The following is a 21212-nucleotide window of genomic DNA, read 5'->3' as shown; positions in this document are numbered from 1 at the left end:
AGTTCTTACCTAAAGTTTGTAGGGGAGCATTGTCGTGTTTACTCTATTCATCAGCAACTTAGCACGCATGATTGTGAATGGGGCAGATCATATCTTATGTCATTTTATGAAAAATTCAAAAACCAATTCAAGAACTATCACACTAATCACAGGCTTTGATTTCTCACACAAGCCTGTGATTGTAGGTTACAAAGACTGCATTTGTTGTGTCTCCATTGATTATCAGCCTCCCTTATGATGAGTTTGGTAACAAAAGGATATGATTTGTAACAACCATGTATTTTCACGAATGAAAGAGTCATATGAAGTGAATGCAACATTCTCGAAAAATAATAATGAAGTGTATGCAAGTGATAGTTTTGTGACCTTTCGATACTATTATCAAAAAGTGGTTTGTTTTTTCTTCTAGTGGTTATGGTCGAGTAGAAATTTCATATGATCCTCAACTTGGTTTAGCTCCCTCGTAGAATTGTTATTATACAAAGTGGTTAGGTCGGTTGAAATTTCATATGATAGTTGCAGACTTGCAGTAACGTGTTTGAGATATTTGAGGAAACTAATCGTTATCCAGTTAACTAGGGTTTCAAAATCCAATTTTTGCGCTCTTCTGGAGCCAGAACGTAGTTTGTAGGAGGTGAGAGATAGAGCATACAGGTTTGCGTTTCAAATTCAGTGTTGTGGCTTTCTTAAAAAAAAAAATTAATGTTTAGGTGAAGAATAAGTTTCGAACTACAACTTAAAAGAGACATATAACTTGGATACAACTAATGACGTGACTGTCATGAAAATGTTGTCGTGCAAATAACCATAGTGAAATGAATGCGTGTTGTTATACCACAATTACCAATTAGGGATGAAATTTTTTGAAATTATTGTAGCAAATTAAATGACATGGGAGGACGGATGTTTATGAATCAGCACATCATTTTAATCACGTGACGTATGTTTATGAACCAGCATATCATTTTTTACAAATCATCTCTTATTTTTTTTTTTACACGTATATTAGAAAATCGCTCACGAACTACATAATGTAGTTTGTAAAACAATAGATGCCGATTTCATTACCTTGGATTTTCCTAAAAGAGAGACCCTCTGTTCTATTTTTGGCCTTTTAACACGTTGTGTGTCCGACGACTGGCTTCATCATCTCCGGCCGCAATGCTAACTGCGGTGGTGGCTTTTCCATTGCCTATGGTGAGAAATCGAAGCTCGCAAGTCGAACCTTTCTAAACACAATATTCCTTTTCACCAGTGTGAGGGTACTGGACCAACTATAAGAAAAAAAAAAAAAAATAGGGGAAAACGAAAAAATGTTCCTATTAAACATGTTAAACCCTTGACTGGGGTTTAAGCATTTCTCTCTGATTTCGCCAAAAACATCACCATGGCTTCGAGAATCCTACTCTCAAGAACATCCCTCAACAATTTCAATCCTACCCTCAGAACCCTCTGCTCCTTCGTTTCCCGGGAATTCAATTCCGGCAATCGTCAGCCTGGGTTTTCCAGGAGCATGGTCTCTGCTTCATCAACCTACAATCTCGACCAGAATGCCACCTTGGGTCTCGATACCCGTGTCCCGGCCACCATTATCACCGGCTTTCTCGGTTCCGGAAAGGTGCATGGGCTTTTGCTTTCTCTGCTTCTCATTCTCTTTCTTCAATCTGGGTTTTGATTAGTTTTGTTGTTCATGATGATGCAGACTACATTGCTCAATCATATACTAACCTCTCAACATGGGAAACGGATTGCGGTCATCGAAAATGAGGTATCTCTCAAGTTCTCTAACACCCTTAAAGAACTGTTTAAGTTTTTTTTTTGAATATTTTGTGGGGTGGATTCTTCTGTTTTGAATGATTGTGAGTTAGTGGTGTTACTGTAAATGCAGTTTGGTGAGGTGGATATTGATGGCTCATTGGTTGCTAGTCATTTGTCGTCGAATGAGGACATTGTCATGGTTAATAATGGTTGCCTGTGTTGTACTGTTCGGGGTGATCTAGTCAAAATGATCTTGCAATTGGTGAAGGACAAGCGAGACAAGTTTGATCATATTGTGATAGAAACCACAGGTATGCTATATTAATACCTTTTTGCGTGGACTTCTCAAATCGGAACTGTGGTGAAGGTGGTGGTGCTGTAAATTTGAGCCTTTATGAAACTGTGTGGACACAAGTTGAAGGAGTTCTATTTCATAGTTTCTGTTAAAGGGAAAGAAATACAGAGAGGAAGGGCCCTAGTGGTGTTTTGTTTATTAGATTGAGACTCAAACCTAGTATTGAACCTTTATCAACCCTCCCGAAACCACTTGAAATAATGCTCCTGGCGAGGGTAGATTTCGCTTTCATTTTAGGGTGCCAGCTTCTTTTTAAGGATAATTTGACTTGTTGAGTTCTTTGTGCAGGCCTCGCTAAGCCATCTCCTGTTATAGAAACGTTTTGTATGGATGAGCTAGTTTCACGACATGTGAAACTGGATGGAGTTGTTACTTTGGTGGATTGCAAGCACGCAATGCAACATCTGAATGAAGTTAAACCGCGATTTGTGGTGAATGAGGCAGTAGAACAAGTTGCATACGCTGATCGTATTATATTGAACAAGGTGAGGTTTAATATCTTACCTTACCTTGAAATGCTTTCACCTTTATCTTTCTGCTTCTGCTTTCTATAATTTTCTATTCCTAGACAATGACTTCCCCGGATACAAGGTAAATCTCAACTCTTTTTTCAAAAGCTTATTACTTTCTCTTATCTGTTTTGCCAGATAGACTTGGTGACCGAGACGGAGTTAGAGTCAGTGACCAAAAAAATCAAGGTATTTTGTTCAGTGGTGATGATCATCTACTTGAATTGTTTGTTTGAATGGAGAATACAAGACAATATAATAGAGAGAGAAGAAGATCCTTAGATGGTAGGGTGGACTGAAACATAATTTTTAGCATCTCAATATAAACTGTAAATAGTACACTCACCAAAATAACATGCAAGAGTATGTTCTTCAATATTTGAAACCGGGACTATTCTTATAGTGTATAAAATTGGATATGCAACATTTGGTTAATCACTTAGCATGGAGAAAGTGCGGCTGAACTTTGAACTAGAATGGTAACATTTGGTTTATATTTTTATTGATTCTGAATGTCTTTTGGACTTTCTGAATATTCCCCCTAAAATAGAATAAGAAACTGATTTTAAAACTTGTACTGATGGTAGCATATTAATGGGATGGCGCAAATCAAGCTAGCTAAATTTGGATCTGTGGACATGGACTTTGTTCTGGATATCGGAGGATATGATCTTGAAAGGTGAAGGTCTAATATGTTTCTACCGATAGTCTGGCCTCAAAATTTTGTTCATACATTGCTTTTGAACTCGTTTTTGGTATAATTTTTCATTTCAGTTCTTGTCACAGCAGAGATATTTCTTGTGCTTATAGTATTTTATATATGTGTATGCCGTGTGCGTGTGTGTGTATGTGTGCTCATCTTTGTATCATATTAAACACCTTGTTGTGCAGGATTAATAATGAAGTTCAAGTTGATAGTTCCTGTTCGTCCTCACATCACCATGAAGCTGGACATGGTACCTATTTCTTTCTTTTGTATTTTCTCCTGTATTTTGTATTATAAGTTTCGTATCTTGGTATCCTTCCGAATCCTCCCGCACTCGTCTGGGTTTGCAAATTAGTTATGAATTTAAGGAAGGAACTAATCTATTAAAGCTACCGAGTGGAACGAAAGAAGTTGGTCTCGAACCTAAATTTATAAGAAATTGAATGATTTGCTCAGTGTAACATTAGCATTGGGAGACATATCGTTGAAGCTACATGGACTTGATCACTTGAAACTTTAAGATGTGAATCACCTTTTCTTGTTCATTACTCCATTATGGTACTACTTCTGGAATTTTTAATTTTTCATAAATTTCTTAATCGGATCATCGACTTCAGCTTTACTCTGAAGTGACTCTTAACTGTCTCTTCTGTTCCATTTAATTCCAAGTTTATAACTTTGCTTTGCTATTACAGACCATGACAACCATCATCATGACCATGTACATGATTCCACTGTCTCAAGTGTCAGTATTGTTGCCGAGGGAACCCTTGATCTTGATGAGGTAGATAAATCCAGTCTATGCTCTTTGTTATACATTTCTATCATTGGTTTCTATCCATGTCCGTATGTGTGTACTGCACTTTACAAATTATCTTGGAAGCTAATTAGGCTTTTACGTTACCTAGTATCTACGCGACTAGATGACAAATGGATTAAATTCTACTGCTCTCTCATACTCAAATAGCCACTAACTGCGGGCAGATCTACTTGTCGAACTTTTATAGTAATAGTCAAAAGAAGAGACTTTCTTTTAGATATCGTTACATTCGAGAAATAGTTGGTACAAATTTAGGATGATAAGGTCCTGGGGATTCTCCTATTTTGAATATATTTTGAATGCAAGGTTTTTACAGTCCTGATTTTGAATATATTTCGGCATAAGTAATTCTGTGGGAAAATGGACCGTATGTACCTAGTTAGTGAAGGATGTAAGTTACTAAGTAGTACTTAAGTGATATAAGATAAGCACATGTAGGTCAAATTATCCAACCAAATTTTGAAATAATAATTTATGTATGACAAATGGCAGTTGGGTTGTGCATCTACATTTTCAGAACTAATCTGTATGAACTGAATGGATAAATTGGGAATACATTTGATTTTCCATCTATATGGTATGATTTTAATTCCTGGGTGAGAGTTGAAATTTCTCAATTTCCATGTGCGCAGAAAAATTTTGTTTAAGAAATATATAACATGTAGGAGAGGCGACTCCAGTTTCTTTTGAGCTGTTCCTTTACTTCATAATATCCCATTAGTATTGGCTGTATTGCTATAATTCTGACTTATTTATTGTTTCCACTTTGCAAAATCAAATGGTTGGAACAGGTAGATGACTGGTTGGAAAGACTGATTGAAGAAAAGGGGGAGGACTTGTACAGGATGAAGGGTGTTTTATGTGTTAACGGTTCCGATCAACGTTATGTCTTCCAGGTTCTTGTTCTGCGTTCGATTCTATTTTGTAGTCTGACGAAACATGTTCCATTGATTCAACTAGTATTTCTGACCCTGCTCAACTCTTCAGGGAGTGCACTCTACGTTGGATGGCTGCCCAGGAGGCACATGGGGACCCGAGGAGAAGAAGATTAACAAGCTTGTGTTCATAGGAAGGAATCTGGATGAAACTAGTCTGAGAAAAGGTTTCAGAGGTTGTCTAGCATGATCAAAAGTTAACATATGTTCTGATAGTTTATGGATGAGTCGAAGATGCCCAACAGTCAGGTGTGAGAACTCAGAATTTGGTCAAGAGATTTACAATGTTGTTCAGACTTGAGACTCATGGAAGTGTGATTCACAAACGTGTGATAATCGTTTAGGTAGTTGCGGAATAGGTATGGATCCTTGTTTGGTAAGTCCATACATGTGATTAGTATTTATTTTGACTAACAAGTACACAAAGATTATAGTTGACATAACTATCTCTCACTCCAGTTTTTTTTTTTTGTTTTGTTTTGGATGACTCACTCCCCCAGTTATGTGAACTCAAATTTGATGTCTTTGTTTCATCACCCCCATTATGATGACTTGGTGAAAACCCTTCTGGTTTTTCCATTTGCAGTACCCAAATTAAGGTTGGTAGCACAACATAATCTACCGACTCACTGCCAGTTATGTGTGATTGTAAAACGTTTCTGGGTGACCTTTTTTCTTTAGTAGAGAGCTATTACAGTCTGAGAAATGATCGGACTAGCATCATGTCGACAAGCAATCCATGACAAAAACGTTCAGACATATGCAGTTACCTAATAACTAGGTCGCAAAATCAAAGGTTGACATAGCAACTATAGTCGTCTAATTCGAAGGTTAAATGGAGAGTGACTGATTGTATCAGCTTCTTGAGTAGTTATTTGAGTTCTTGTTATTGCTGTCACTGAGGATGACTACTCACTTATTGGTCGGATAGTGGACGACTGCAACTCTGCAATTTGTATGCAAGTACTTTTTTCGTGCTCATTTTTTATATGTATTGTGGAAAAGCAAACGGTGTTGTCCATAAATTGGCAAACTTTGCTCGCTCTAATGATATTGATGAATTATGCTTAGGATGTCTTTTGCTATTATTCAGAATGTGCTCTACAAGGATGCATATACTTTTTAAAAATACAACTTTGCAATTTGTCATCTTTTTGTATTTTTCAGTACATTTTAAAAAATTCACAGTATATTCAGTGCAAGGCGTGTATCTACAGTTCTATACATACATGTGAATGGTCAAGATTAGAGAACATAATAAAGAAATATGATGGTCACACATATGAATTGTTTTTAATGGTTAAGATTGCACCATGTGCATACAAGAATTTTTGGGGTAAAAAGTTAAAATTTAATAGAGAAAAGTAAAAAACTAAAAACTAAACAAGCGCGCAGTTGAGAATAGGGAGAGAGATGTCTTTTTAAGAAAGAAATGCAGCGGAAGAGTGAACCCCAATTTGAAAGGCGCTGCATGCCCTAATTTGGCCGGAGACGATCGAATAATGGACGGAAAACTGGAAATCTCTCTGGACAAGCTCCCCATCAAGCGCCTTGACGTCATCGAAGAGAACGGCCTCGAACGATTTCCACCGTACGATCCTTCCTTCCCTCCTTGGTTTCTTGCTTAAGCTAAATCTCTCTGATCTTGTACTCTGTGATACAGCGAAGTAGGGTACGAGGAGAAGCGGGAGTCGCTGATACGGAGGATCGATTTCGCGTGGGCGGTGGAGAAGGACGACAAGAGCAAGCAGAAGAAGCGTTCCAGAGAGACCTCCGCCCCCGCCCAATGGGAGTTTCAGAGCATGGTCGACAATCTTCACCTCGCTCATCAGGAGCTCTCTGTCATTGTTGACCTCATCAACACTGTAAGTTGACTATGTTCATCATCATATTCTTAATTAGGCATTGAGCTGTGAATTTCGTACAAATGTTAACAATGTATGGAATGTGACTTGTTATGAGGGATTGCTTTTCATGATCTGGATGCTGCAAGTACGTAATTAGGTTGCTAAGAGAATGTTGGGGTAAGCAAAGAATGCGAGAGGGCTGCATGTGGAAAGTAGAATGTAGTGGAGATATTTGATAGACAGAGATTATTAGAGTGGTGTGGGCATACGGATGAGGCGCATAAATTGAGAAATTGCCCAAATTATGTTTTTAATCTTGCTGCCAATTTAAGACACGGAGTGGGGTAGTTAGGTTTTTAACTGTTTGGGCTTGATCATTCAGCATTAAGACATCTTCAGGAACTCTTGGGATGCATCACTGTAAACTACCTGTGTCCCTGACACTAACCGGAGTCCTAAGCTTTTCAGAGCTACTCTCTCAATCATCACAATATCTCTGTGCTAGGTTTTTTTTTTTTTTCTTGGAAAAGAAAAGGATCGGAAGCATTTATAAATCAATGTTTTGTTCTGTTTTGTTATTTAACAGTGTTATCTTACCGAAGTGCAGCTAATTAATGCTTAGGCTCTTAAAGTATGCATGTACCTTTACTTTTGCATGATATCACCTTATGTAATGGATCTGGCGCTTTCTATCTCAAGTTTTATTCGTCTACTAAGGGAGATACTCAGTTTAAGGAGTCACACTTCTGATGCTAATGAGAGGTGACTGGACTAATGTTGTTTTATTTTGTCATGTACAGGTGGAAGCTAATGATGCAGTTACAGTTGCTAGCATGACCCGGCCGAGGCCATTTCCTAATGAAGCTCTGTCTGATCTTGCTGTGTCTGCCGCCACTAAGCTACAATGCTTTAGGGTACTAATGTCCTCTCTTTTTTTCGCCTTTTGGTCCAAAATTCATGCATTCTATTTACTTGGCATATATTGGATATTCTTCATAATGATGTACCTCATTCTTAAGTTCTGTGTTTTTATTTTTACAAATCCCTATGTGTTGTCATTTCTGTTGCAGCATCTTGGAAAATACTTTAAGCAGTCTGCCAATGCTTTGGAGCAACAGATGGCCAGGGAAGCAAGATTTTATGGTGCACTAATCAGGTGAGTCTACAATGTTTTATGCAACATATGGTTGGAGAGTGAAGGGTGCAATGTGTCTCAATGGCTGTATAAATTATTTCATGCAATTTACAGCTTTCTGCCTGACTCCTTCCAGTTAATCTCACAAGCGTCTCAATTCTTGTTGGTTTCTTCATGTAGTAACAGATTTTGTAATTTTTAAGAATTCGATACTTAAATTAAGTCGGCCAGACCAAACCAATGCAGACTGCATTTGGTGCCTCCGAGTAGTTTACTAGCCAAGCCATGAGATCAATGCTATTAATGCTATTAATAACATTGAAGTAGTTTACTAGCCAAGCCATGAGATCAATGCTATTAATTATGGTGCGGAAGAATCTCAGGTTGTGAAATCACCTAGCTTAATTAATTATTAATCACAGATGGGGTCTGATGGGTTTTTAGTTCAACTAAAGAGAGCTAGATACTGAAATTAAATAGATATATAAAAAAGAAAAGGGGATCCTCTGTTCTGAAATTGGAATCAGAGTAAGATAGTTAAGATGGCTCATATATTGTGACTTGTAATAAATGTATCTTTTCCTGATGGGTCGCGCTGGAATTTCGCTCTATAGTAATTTATTTTTCTCAACATGCTCTTTGTAATTGCAAAAAAATTTATAATTGTCTTGCAATAATATTCAACTCACTGTGTCTATCTTCTGTCATGAGAAACAAATAGATTGCAGCAGAACTGGAAAGTTAAGCGGCAGCGTGCAGTAGCTTTAGCTTCTGGAAATGAAGGCTTCACCATAGACTTGTTTGACAATTCTTTATATGATCCAGCTGGTATCTTTCGGCCGTCCCCTCTGTCTACGGTTTGTGTTGACCATGACTCAGCTGGCATGCTGGCGATAAATTTACCTCCGAAGTCATATCGCTCTCTTCGGTTTGGGTTTATAAGTGCTTACACAGATGATACGCCTACTGAGTCCAGTAAAACTAAAACCCAATCCTCAAGTGATGCTGACAAAGAATCTGTAAGTGACGATGAGTGCGTTAAAGAAACTCATTCACTTCTTCGTGAAGTCCATCAAGCGATCTTCAGTGAGCAAGTATGCTCTTTTCTTATTTCTTTTCTTCTTTATCCCTCTTTCTCATTTTTTTTTTTTTACTATTGCTTGACTGCTGTTTGCTCTTTTGTTACAGGTATTTGACTTGGTAAATCGTGAAGCATGTAACCAATCATTAGGAGTCAATGTTACTGGAATACAGGAAAACTACTTACAATTGAATATAGATCAAGATACTTCTGTGTTCATATCCCTTGTTCCAACTAATCAAGGTGAGGAAACAGTTGACAGTCCAAGCACCCAGAATTTAGAGAATGCAATTCTACCTTTGGATACCCTGGATGGGCTGAATTTACCAGAGGATAAACCAGATACCCCCAAGAAAAAATCAATAATTCCCAACCAAATTAGCTGTGAAATATATCTGCTACAGATATTTCACCAGCATGTATTTCTCAAAGCTAAGGATAGACCCACTTCTGGAGGTGGAGTATCTGGCCAACCGGCAAAAGAAGGGTCTGGTCTTCTTGGTCATTTCTGCATGTCCTTGGCTCATCGAATATTTTCAAACAAAGTGCTAATGGAGCTGGAAAATGTGGTAAAGTCCTAAACTCTGTATACCAACTTTTGAATATTGTGTTTGGTTGAAATGTCCTCAGTAGTATTCATGATTCTGTAGGTTAGAGGTGTACCATATATGCAGTTGACATCTCATCCCACTTGGCATTCACGGACATCGTCATGGACGCTCGTTGTGAAGATACCTCAATCCATTCTACACGCATGCCAAATCCGAGTGTCAGACTCACATCACACAAAGCATGTTACCAAGTCTCAGTTTCATACTAAGGTGGTTGTAACTGATGATTGCATCAATATCGACGGGGAAGGTGCTCCTAATGTTGTAGGCCTGTTCAAAGGGACTTCCCAGGAAGTCTGTTCAATGAATAGATATGACTGTGATTTGGCCGATCTTTCTGTCATTATCTTACAGCAGGTAAATTTTTATTTTCAATGCGTATAAGTCAATCTAACCAATTATGTACCACATGAATTTGATACGATGGTTAGCTAGACACTTGTGTAACCAAACTTTATGGACTTCGCAACAGGTTGCAAGCCAGGTTATACGCTGGCTCCATGAAGAAGCTCTAATGGTTGGACTAAAAGCAAACTGGGACTTCCTATGTTTGTCTTTTGAGCTGGAGCAGGGTGAAACACTAAGCTTGGTGGCACATGTGGATCCAGAAGATACTGAAGGATGCATCTCGTGGTGGTTGGTCATGGAGGATGGTTTTGTAGAAGAACGAAAACTGAATATAGACATCTCTGATGGTGCATCCGAGTCCAGGAAGTTCTTAGGCCATCTATCACTGGAAGTGTTATATTCGACAATGATGGACTTGGTCGGCTTGTGTAATGGAGGTGTTAACTGATGACCAACCATTACGTTCTTTCACTTCTTTGTACTTTCCGAGATAGCTTCTGGTTGGTAACATTTTGCTAGTGATCTGTCAAGATAATCAATACAGGTTGTTTGTATTGATCTGTCAAGATAACGTGAGTTGGACTGCACAAGGCATGGACCCCGTGGCAGGTATGTTGCAGCTGAGTCTGTTTATGGTAGGCTTGGCTATATTTCTGTACAATATGATTGGGATATTTAGGGAACAACATGATCTGCTGCCTACAGATAATGCCTCAGAATTTAGTGAGAAACAATACTCACCTAGATCAAGAGCTGTTAACTCAACCATGGATGGACTGTGACATCAGTTGTGGAGATGTTATTGTCTTTCAATCAGTCAGGTTTCAATTTTACATGCATATTGCTCTTTACAAACCTCAAGCGGATTGGTTGGGATCTAATTTTGGATGTTGATGCCGGTGAGCATTGGTTGTGTAAAAATATTGAATTTTCTGGATAGAAACGATGCCTTTGTTCCTGGTTTGAGTACGTCTTTCACTTAGGAGAAGGTTCTGGCATTGGTTAGGGCCGTTTGGCGTTATAAAGTTTAGTGCTTGTTTACATATCTCTATCAGTTTTCCCTCTCATTCTCCAAGACACAGCCTTTATAGTCTCTACTGAAAAAAGTGTTAGCTATTTACTGAAAAATTTCGTGCTCGACAAGGGATAGATAACAATCTAGATTTCATTGGAACCTCATTGTGTCTTTTTTCTTCTTTTGTTTTTGCAACTATTCTTGTCGTTTTTTTTTCTTAATACATTAATTTTCTTGTATTTCAGCCCTATATATCACGTAAACTTGATTCGTGAGAGTTGCGCGCTTGATGTATAGTGTTCGTAAAAGCGTCTCTATTTTTTTTAGAAAATTTCATATAAGTCACATTTTCAACATTTTTTTCTTCATAAGGCCACCTTAAATTTTTTACCTATATAAGTCCACTTTTTGGTCCAAACCCATCACCTACTTTTTCTGTTCTACCTAAAATACCCCTCCTCTCACCCTTTCTACCGAATCGTTTCACACACACACAAATGACACAATCTCACTCTCTCACTCAACCTTGGACCTCCGATTTTGTTTTTGACGTCGCCGTCGATCATCCTCCGGCCACCATCTCTGCCGGTCGCGTCGCCTCCTAAAGCCAAAAGCGAAAGCACCTGAGCCTACTCTGCTCAAATTTCCTCAGCCTCTACAACTGCGATGGCGACATCACCGCCTTGATCGGCCTCAACGACGTCGTCGTCTCGCCTCTGCTTACACACCTCAATGGTAATGACGACGAAGCCGATTGCTTTCTACAGATGAAACCCTTGACGCCTGACAAGTACTCTAGATCTGGATTCTCTTTGAGTTTTTGTGAGGGTTTGATCGGTGAATGAAGTTCGGTATTCGATTTTTTCCGGTCGCGTTGGAATTTGATTAGGTTTAGTTTGAGTAATCTAAATTGAGCGGGGTGTGTTTATGTGATAAAAGAAGTGGTTTTGTGTAATTGCTTTTGTTTGAGTTCTGGCTTTTGGTTAATGTTGCAGGTTATGAAGATGAAGCATGTGAGCGTTTGACGTGTTGGTGCAAACAATGCATCTCAGGTGAGTAGAGCATAGTTATTTCCTAGATTGTATTACTTTTACTAAGAGTAGTTTCATTCTTGTTTCAGTGGTTAAACAAGGAGTGAAGTAATCTATATTAACTGGTAATAGTGTTGGTATTTTAGATGATAAAATTGTGGTTCATTCTCATGTTTTAATTCTGTGTTTAGTGTTAAATATATAAAAACATTTGGTGATCATGTAGGAAAATAAGCTGCTTTTGTGACATATTCTGTGTTTGTAGTTTTCTCATTGTGTGGTAGTATCTTTTCAAAATATTGATAGTATCCTTCTATGTCTATATTAGTACATTTTCTTCATGATGTCAGTAACTTTTATTTTCATTGTTTTTTTTAGTTTTCATTTCAAATACTAATATTTTGTTGTGCATTTGTTCTTGCAGAAATCTCATGTGAATTTGGATATTGAAGCCTCTCTTAACCAAGAGATCATTCGGCTAACCATGAAATATTTGAAAGAAAGTCGCATGCTAATTGAGAATGGCAAAACCACAGAAGTAGCTTTATAGAACTATTGCAGTAGACTTTCTAAATTATAACAGTAGCTTTTTTAAAGGATAGAAGTAGCTTTACATAATTATATCATTGTAAAAAGCTACATAATTTTAGTATTTTTTTAATTATCTGTACTAGTATCTTTTCAACACGATAATAATATTTTGTATATACAATTAAAGCGTTTTCAACTTCTATGCTAGTATTTTTCTCAATCTCATATGAGTAGATTTTGTTGCTGGTGGTAGTAGCTTTTGTTGGTGACGATAGTATCTTTTATTGGTTGTGGTAGTATCTTTTGTTGGTGGCAGTAGCATCTCTGGCTACTGGCGGTGGTATTTTTTTGTTGCTGACAATAATATTTTTGTTGGTGGCGGTAGTAGCTTTTGTTGCTATCGGTGGTAGCTTTGTTTGCTGGTGGCAGTAGCTTTTTTTGCTATCGGTAATATCTTTTGTTGTCAGTGGTAGTAGCTTTCTTTGCTGGCTGTAGTAGGTTTTGTTGCTATCGGTAGTAGCTTTCTTTGCCATGGGTAGTAGCTTTTGTAGCTATCGGTAGTAGCTTTTTTTGCTGATGACAGTAGTTTTTTTTTGCTATTGGTAGTATATTTTGTTGTCAGTGGTAGTAACTTTCTTTGTTGATGGTAGTAGCTTTTGTTGCTATCGGTAGTAGCTTTCTTTGCTGGTGACAGTAGTTCTTTTTGCTATCGGTAGTATCTTTTGTTGTCAGTGGTAGTAGCTTTCTTTGTCGGTAGAATCCTCACAGATGGTCGGCCGGAAAGTTTACTGGAGGTTGGCCGGAAAGTTCGTCGGAGGTTGGCCGGAGACCTCGCCGGAGGTCAATCGGAGACCATTTGTGGTGGTTGACTTTTTACATTAGTGACATTTTTATAAATATAAGAGAGAAATTCTAATTTTTTAGTTGGATGGCAGTCTGTAATTTTGTTGAACTTTAATACCTAATATAAGACTGTATTTAGGCTTGGGTGGACTTACGTGGGTAAAAATGTTTGGATGGACCTAATGGGAGAAAATGTCTCCAAGTGGACTTTCAAGTAAAAAAAACGTCTCTATAGAGTAAGCTGGCTCCCCAAAAATGAAGGTAAATATGATGGTGTTCGAGAGAGTAAATATGAAGGTAGAGTAAGCTGGCTCCCCAAAAATGAAGGTAGAAGGTGGCTACCAAAAAATGGAGGTAGAGTGATCATGGCTCCCTACAGAAGGAAGTTCATGCCTAGCCTCTATATACAAATGCACCAAAGTGACAGGACCAAAGTGATCGAAAAGCAAATGACTAGCTTTGCAATGACATTCTAGCCAAGCTCAACAACATTACTGAAGCTGATAGCAGAAGAAAATTACATTTACCATTCAAATTTTGACAAATAGTAGTTCAAAGTCCACAAAACCGCAGAGTTCTATATTCACAACGCACTACACACCCCTCTTAAATCACTCAAAATTCAAGCTCAATCCACACTTTCTAGACTCAACTGTATCCTCTACACTTAATAATCTCAATTTCTTTCTACACAGTTGAAATTTTACATAATATAAAAAGAAAATAAATCAAAAGGAGAGAGGAAGAGTAAGAATTCACACGCAATGACACAAACCAACATAATTGAATCTTTCACACAATTGACCGAAGAATAGTTCCTTTCTCGGTATGCACATTGGACAGAGGCAAGAAAATTACTGTTGAATCTGGATTGATACGAGTATATGACTGGATTCAAAAGCTTCATCCATGGTTCTGTTCATTCTGTCATTGTTGTTGAGTGCTTGTGTTTTGATAGGTTCTCACTGCACCCAAATTCACGGTTCATCTTCCGCAAGCTGCACATTGTATCCATGCTTTAGGTCTGTCACACATCAAGGTTCCAATGTAAAATGTTTAGATGTTCAATGATGATCTAATATGCTCCCAATAAAGGACAATGGTTGGTTTAGATCAGAACATTTGCACATGTTTAACTACTAAACTTAAGCAGCAAAAGACAAAAGGTTGACAAAAGAGAATAGATGACAGACATGGTGGGGCATTGGAGCATCAAGATGAGGTGGAAAAGATGCTCCAAAAAACAATTCACTAATGTCATGAACTTATGAGTCTATAAAATTGCCAAATGATTTCTCTCATAAGGATGAAAGCCAAAATTCTTAAGCTTCCTGAATAAATGGTGCAATATACAGATAGCAAAGCGTCTACTCAAATTTAAAGATAAAAATGTGAACAGGGGGCCATATTTCAGTTTACTTAATGTCAAGCCTACTATTCAACATGCATGCTGAACTGGTAGCATGCAAGAAGTCTTCATGTAACATAATATTTATATATGTATGGTATGACAAGGCTTTTCTCATGTTGAAAGGAAATTAAGTAGTTTACATATAAAGCTTTTGCTTATGGGCGTAACAAGAAAACTCGAATTCTGATACAACTCCCCTTTGATTTGAAGGATCTTAATCCCATTCAACAAATTGGATGAACTACGTTTGCCTTACACCAGTTACATTACAGGTAAGTTCCATCAAATAAAAAAGTAAAAAATAAACAGACTACATTTCAGAGGATACCACAACCTAAAAGTAAGAAGTTTAACTAACTAGAAGAAGTTGTTTAATGATCTATCAAGAAATAATAATATCCATTGTACAAAGGATCAGAACTAAACCTCTTGGCAAATTCCCTTTCTATATGTACACCAAGAGAATGAGTGCCACAAGGAATTTGTCCTCCATCTACTCAGAAAGTGTTTTTGTAGATTAAAGAATATGAAAAATCGAGACAGTATGCAACCGATCTAGATCTAGATATTAATTTCATTTGTGCTATTATGCCGTTTAGTTTTGATATTCAAAATTGTACTTTCTCTTTATACACATCTATACAACTGAGATAACTATATACTATCAAAGTACCAAACTTACATAGACAATTTATTATGCAGTTTCAAAGTTTGCACTTTCAATTTATTATGCAATTTATTATGACTCAATATTGAAAGCAACAGTGATTCAACCAAAAACATACGACCCTGGAGTTATCTCAAATTTATTCTATATAAAGAGTATCGCATACTTTAACGTTACCTTTAACTGAAGATTTATCATATTTGTCTTTCCTCTCGTCCTCATTCTTCCATTCACTATCATCGTCGTCGTCGTCATTGCCCATTGCATCCCTTCCATCATTTCCTATATCGCTCTCACTTGCTGTCTCCCATTCAGAATCATCACTCTCCCGGCCATATATGTCACCAGCATCACCCTCACAATGCACACCCCCATGTTTGATCGCTGCCTCTCTAAATAACCAAGCTGCACGCATCTGCTTTTTAACCAATCGTTCGGCATAGTCAGGAACCTTATTTTGCCTCAATGAGAGATCAGGATCATTTGACTGAGAGCACTCGTTTATGAAAAGAATGGCATCTAACAGACTCTCTTTTGCAAACCCAAGCATGTCATAAGCCTGAGCTCTTCTCCAGAGACTTTTGGCATGACGATTTAGTGGGCTGTGAAGACAAAGTGCACGTGTAGCATCACTAATGGCAGCCAAGGGCTGTTGCAACAAAAGAAAACACTGAGCCCGATTACTGTAAAGAACAACTCTCTCCTTTTTCGATCTCATTGGACACAATGTCAATGCTTCTGAGTATTTTGATGCAGCTCCAGATATATTTCCTGATGAGAACAGGGAATTTCCTTCAAGCTTGACAACAAGTGCTGCTGCCTGTTTAATATGGAGATCCTCTTTTGGCATATTCTTTTCCCATTTCAATCTCTGTCTGGAATTCAACAGTTCTTCAATCATTTCTTTGGTTCTGCTACTGAAAGAGTTACGTCCAGTCCCTTGTGACTGGATACATTCCTGAAGAACATTGACAATGGAATCTCCGAGTTTCTTGTTATCACCCAGAGTTGTTATCTCCGCAAGGTCAACAAGTGCAGGTACAGCCTTATCAATGACCTGGATAATGGTTTCAGAAAAAATAGGTATTATAAATTATGATGCGTGTAGAAAAACGAAGTTAATGAAGTTATGATGGGCAATACTAAAACTTCTATGATCAGTATCAATTATACTCGGGCCTTTGATAGCTTTCCACTTGGGACAATGTTTACAATCTCCTTAAGGAATTGTTGATATTGAGAATGCTTATGACATATATTCCTCCAGAAGAGATCTAAAAAACAAAATATATCGCTCCAACAGGTCTTAACACATATGATGTATCATCAAGGACAGAAAAACACATACGAGACAAGAAACAAATTGAATCATAGGTAAGTGTAAGGAATGGAAACCATATAATTCACGCACTTAAGAAGGGATCATTAAGGCCACATACCAGGGATCATGACACAAATAATTAGAAAACTAAAAGAACAAGTAATGAGTGTATGCACAATGCACAAACAGATGCAAAAACAATTTAGCGAATGATACCTTATGACATGTACTAGGGTCTTGAAGTAACCAGAGAAGGCAGTCAATAGCCATATACTGCCAATCATCTGACGATCGAGCAATATTACACAATGCTTCGATAATACCAGGACAGCTAGCTACAGGTCCTCTACCCAGCTTATGATGACAGATCGTTCTTAATAAACCAATACCGGCTGGTGAGTTTTCATTGACAAGCCCACCCCACATGCCAGGTAGCTTTGTTAAGAACTCGGTCTTGCATATGGTTGGAAGAAACTCCGGTTTGAAAGCAAAGCAGTTAATGAGCTGGAGAGACCAGCATTGCAACTGACTTGCCCATTCTTCAGCCTTTCTGGACTCCATTTCAACACCTCCCATGCCACGAGTGAGCAGATCACAGTGATAGCTTAACCTTCGGTCAACGTACTGGTAGAAATGTGAATAGACAATCTCAAGTGAGCTCATTCCAAGTTGAATGGAAAGCTCAAGAATTTCACCATGACTTGCTACAGCTGGAAAAGTGCTGGCATAGGTAGCCAAGTGGCCTAAAGCTCGGACAGCCACTCTCTGTTCAACCCACGTTAGCCTTCCTCTCAAAAGTTCAACTAAGGGAGCAATTACCCCGGCATGAACAGAACTTTCTGCAAATTCTTCCATGTTCATAGTGTATGAACCAATTATGTGAGCTGCATAATAAGGAATGTATATATTCTGGTCATGAGAAAGCCAGCGACGATTCTTTAGACCCTTCCATATAAGTGAAGCCATACACTCAAAAATACCAAGCTCGATGAACTCAGGGTCATTTGGATGTGCCATGGCGGTGTTCCAAAGGCCACTGATAGGAAGAACCTGACCATTATCATCCTGTGTAGGAAGGTCTCTAAAGAACTTGAGGATACTTGCTCGTCGCTTACTTGGATTCCCTTCCTTCATCACACAAAAGAAGCATCCTGGGTAAGGGCATTCGGAAGACGCTTTATCCATATCCAGATTGCAAGTTAATCTCACAAAAATCAAGGCGACTCAACTCTTCATTCCCCAGCTAAATCAAATCAAATAACTGCATCAACAGATCATATCATTAACATGGTAGCTTAGCATCTTTTGAAAAACAGGTGGTATAAATAATCACAAAAGAAGTAGTACAGGCTAGGCTACACTCGTCTTTTTAGTTAATGTTTGTATTTTTATAATTGTTATTAATTGAAAAACGGCCAGTCCAATTTCATATCTCAATCCTATAATCCTAATTGATAAACTTGTCAACTCTCTCTAAAATCATAATTGGTACTTTTCAACACTAATTGCGAATGCTCAAACCAAATAGCAGAACTTGATGCTCAAAACAACAAAAACCCGTATCAAAGACAAAACACATCCAAGATGCAATTTTGAGAAACAAACACAACCCAGAACACATTTCAGCAACCTTAAAAAAGCTCATACCCATCGTCGCCGCCGTTATTGACCTCCTTCTCTTCTCCACCGTCACTAATCTCTATCATCATTGACTTGTTCTCCTCCAGGCGACGACGAGTTGGATGGCACGGTCCCCCGAATCCGGAGCCCTGACTTGCTCAACGCAGCCGCTGACTCGGGAAAAGCGCAGGAGGCGAGGTAGAGCTCAGATCGGAGGGTGTTTGGACTGAGTTTGACTGTTTCTGTTTGATACGACTGAGTTTGAGTGAGTTTGAGTGTGGTTCGAGACAGTGACTAGGGTTTGCTAATAAAATCAAATGTCAAGGTAAATCAACGGTTCAGATTAGCTCAAAATAATAAATATTTAAATAAATAAACTATTATCAAATATATCGGTACGGTACTGGTTACCAAATATTTTTTTTTTAAAACATGTACGAATACCGTACCAACACACGACAATTGCTACAAAAATACCGTCCCAAACATTGGTATCAACTCTTACGGTTATCAACTTGATTTGGTACAGTTGGTGGTTTGGTTTGGGACTAAATTGGCAGCCCTAGTTATACACTTTAGTTATACACTTAATCAAACTATCCCAAACAACTTTTCCTCATCTCATAGTAAGGGTGAATTCGGTACAGTAACCGGGTTTTTTTTGCCTAAACCGCCTACTGTATCGACTCTGCTCAGTAGATGAAAACTGATGCCAAAATCGGCCATCGAAAGTCGGTGTACCGGCTTCTCAGTAACTGATGAGATCTTCGATAGGTACGATACGGTAGGTGGTAGATACCGATTCATTTCTTTGGTTAATAAAATAACGCCACCAATATCAATTTCATGTCAAATCAAACCAAGAATTTTTGAATCAAATACAAACTAGAAAGAAATAGTAACTCTAATATAGAAATCCAACATCTTCCTCCTCAATTTCTAGTTTAACCAAGAATCTTCAAGATCACCAATAATCCTTATCTCCATAAAAGTTGTAGGGCCATCAATCTTGGGTTCTCGCCACAGCTGGAACCAAAATTCTTAATCGTCTGGGTCTTCGATAGCTTGGTTCTTACTACCTCCAAGATCCTCCACAAAGAACCCAACTACGTCAGGATAGCTTGATTGGTCAGGTTCTTCCTGTCTTGGGTCTTCGATGGCTTTGTTCCTTTGAGTGAGAGAAGTTTGTAATTGAAATTTAAGAGTTTGAGACGAAGGAGACAAGAGGTTCATAAAAGAATTAAGAAGATAAACTGTTGGTGAGAAGTAAATCTGAGTTAAATAAGTGTTGTTAACCTTGTTTTAACTTTTGTCAACCAATAAATATAGTTTTTGCATCTATTTAAGAAGGATTAAATTCAGTGAGCCGGGGCTTGGTTGGTTAATATGTTTAACTGACAACTTTGAGGTCATGGGTTCAAACCTCACTGACATATGTAGAGTGTGTGAGTTATTAATAAAACGTTTTTTTTTTTAAAAAAAAAGGATTAAATTCAGTTTACCCCCCAAATCTTTGGTGCCAAAATTATTTCAGTCCTGCAACTTTTTTTAAATCAGTTCGCCCCTTCAACTTTCGTAAACACATCAGTCGGGTCCAATTTTTGAATTCCCCTCGAAATATGACGTCACCAAAGCTGTTGAAATTGACAATGGAACCCATATAATTCAGCTTTAAATACCCTCATTGTTTTTTTATTCATTATTCTTTATCCTCTTATTGCGAAATAGATGCATTTTTTTTATCTTCTTTAATAATATTTTGTCAAATTGGCTATTTTACCCTTCTGAAGAGGGATAATAAAGCTTAATTATGGGTCCTTTTTTCAGTTCCAACAGCTTCGGTGACGTCACATTTTGAGGGGAATTCAAAAATTAGACTGACTGATGTGTTTACGAAAGTTGAATGGATGAACTGATTGAAAAAAAAGTTGCAGAACTTAACTGATTTTGACACTAAAGATTTGGGGGGTAAACTGAATTTGTTTCTTAATAAAAAGTATTTGGTTTGGTGGTTTGAGGCCTTGCTTACCACCAAAGAGGTCTTGGTTTCAAAATCATCATAACATTGCCACTCCATGATACCTATTTCTGCAATCAAGTGATTTCTACAACCACCAAAAACTTAATCAGGACCCCTCAACCATTCATGTAAAACTCACCCATCAACTTATAAGTATTCTACAATCCTAGTAACCAATTGAGTCACTACCCTACATCTATTATCATCTTATTGTAAACCATTCAACTCCGTCTCTTCGACTGCCTAGAAAAACAAGAAGTTACTAATAATCAATGCCACAAAACAATCACTTCTTAGTTATGAGTAATGAGTAACGAGTATTGACCATCAAAGTTCATTATACTTCGCAACTTTTCTTAATGCCCACAAGCTGCTACAGTTAAATATATTATGTACACTCAGTTTTAACTCTACTTAACCTAAAAAACCACCTCCATAGGCCTCTCTAAAACCTTTGTTTTCAAAAGCTTAACACTTTCAACTTTATTAAAGTTTGGATTTTTAGCAACACCAAGCTCAGAATCAACATCCCACCACAAACATTTACCAGAGCTACAACATCATTTCCGAACAATTAGATCCAAAACAAAGGAGACATCAAACCAATAACAATTAATCAAATGAGATCCAAACCAACCACTTGAACAT

At 37.8% G+C, this 21212-nt stretch overlaps 3 protein-coding genes across 3 annotated transcripts; 2 read left to right on the top strand and 1 right to left on the bottom strand.

The window, feature by feature from the left end:
* Positions 1-1387: 1387 nt before the first annotated feature.
* Positions 1388-5394, top strand: LOC101311680 (COBW domain-containing protein 1-like). Its single transcript, XM_004301593.1, has 10 exons — positions 1388-1618; positions 1703-1768; positions 1889-2069; positions 2402-2598; positions 2761-2811; positions 3210-3301; positions 3514-3578; positions 4024-4112; positions 4940-5044; positions 5136-5394. The coding sequence occupies exons 1-10, from the start codon at positions 1388-1390 to the stop codon at positions 5271-5273; spliced, it is 1215 nt and encodes a 404-aa protein (XP_004301641.1). The 3' UTR covers positions 5274-5394.
* Positions 5395-6493: 1099 nt separating this feature from the next.
* Positions 6494-11015, top strand: LOC101309159 (mediator of RNA polymerase II transcription subunit 17-like). Its single transcript, XM_004300116.1, has 8 exons — positions 6494-6674; positions 6747-6948; positions 7731-7844; positions 8001-8086; positions 8787-9159; positions 9254-9715; positions 9797-10114; positions 10230-11015. The coding sequence occupies exons 1-8, from the start codon at positions 6586-6588 to the stop codon at positions 10551-10553; spliced, it is 1968 nt and encodes a 655-aa protein (XP_004300164.1). The 5' UTR covers positions 6494-6585; the 3' UTR covers positions 10554-11015.
* A 3015-nt stretch (positions 11016-14030) lies between these two features.
* LOC101308873 lies at positions 14031-18823 on the bottom strand. Its single transcript, XM_004300115.1, has 4 exons — positions 18572-18823; positions 17141-18185; positions 15781-16660; positions 14031-14549 (listed from the first exon to the last, which is right to left on the bottom strand). Exons 2-4 carry the CDS (start codon positions 18107-18109, stop codon positions 14503-14505), a joined length of 1896 nt encoding a protein of 631 aa, XP_004300163.1. The 5' UTR covers positions 18110-18185; positions 18572-18823; the 3' UTR covers positions 14031-14502.
* Positions 18824-21212: the final 2389 nt, after the last annotated feature.

This window comes from Fragaria vesca, linkage group LG5 (assembly GCF_000184155.1).
Source record: "Fragaria vesca subsp. vesca linkage group LG5, FraVesHawaii_1.0, whole genome shotgun sequence".
In the NCBI taxonomy this organism is placed as follows: Eukaryota; Viridiplantae; Streptophyta; class Magnoliopsida; order Rosales; family Rosaceae; genus Fragaria; species Fragaria vesca.
Note: the sequence above shows the minus strand (reverse complement) of the source record. Positions and strands in the feature narration are given on the sequence as shown.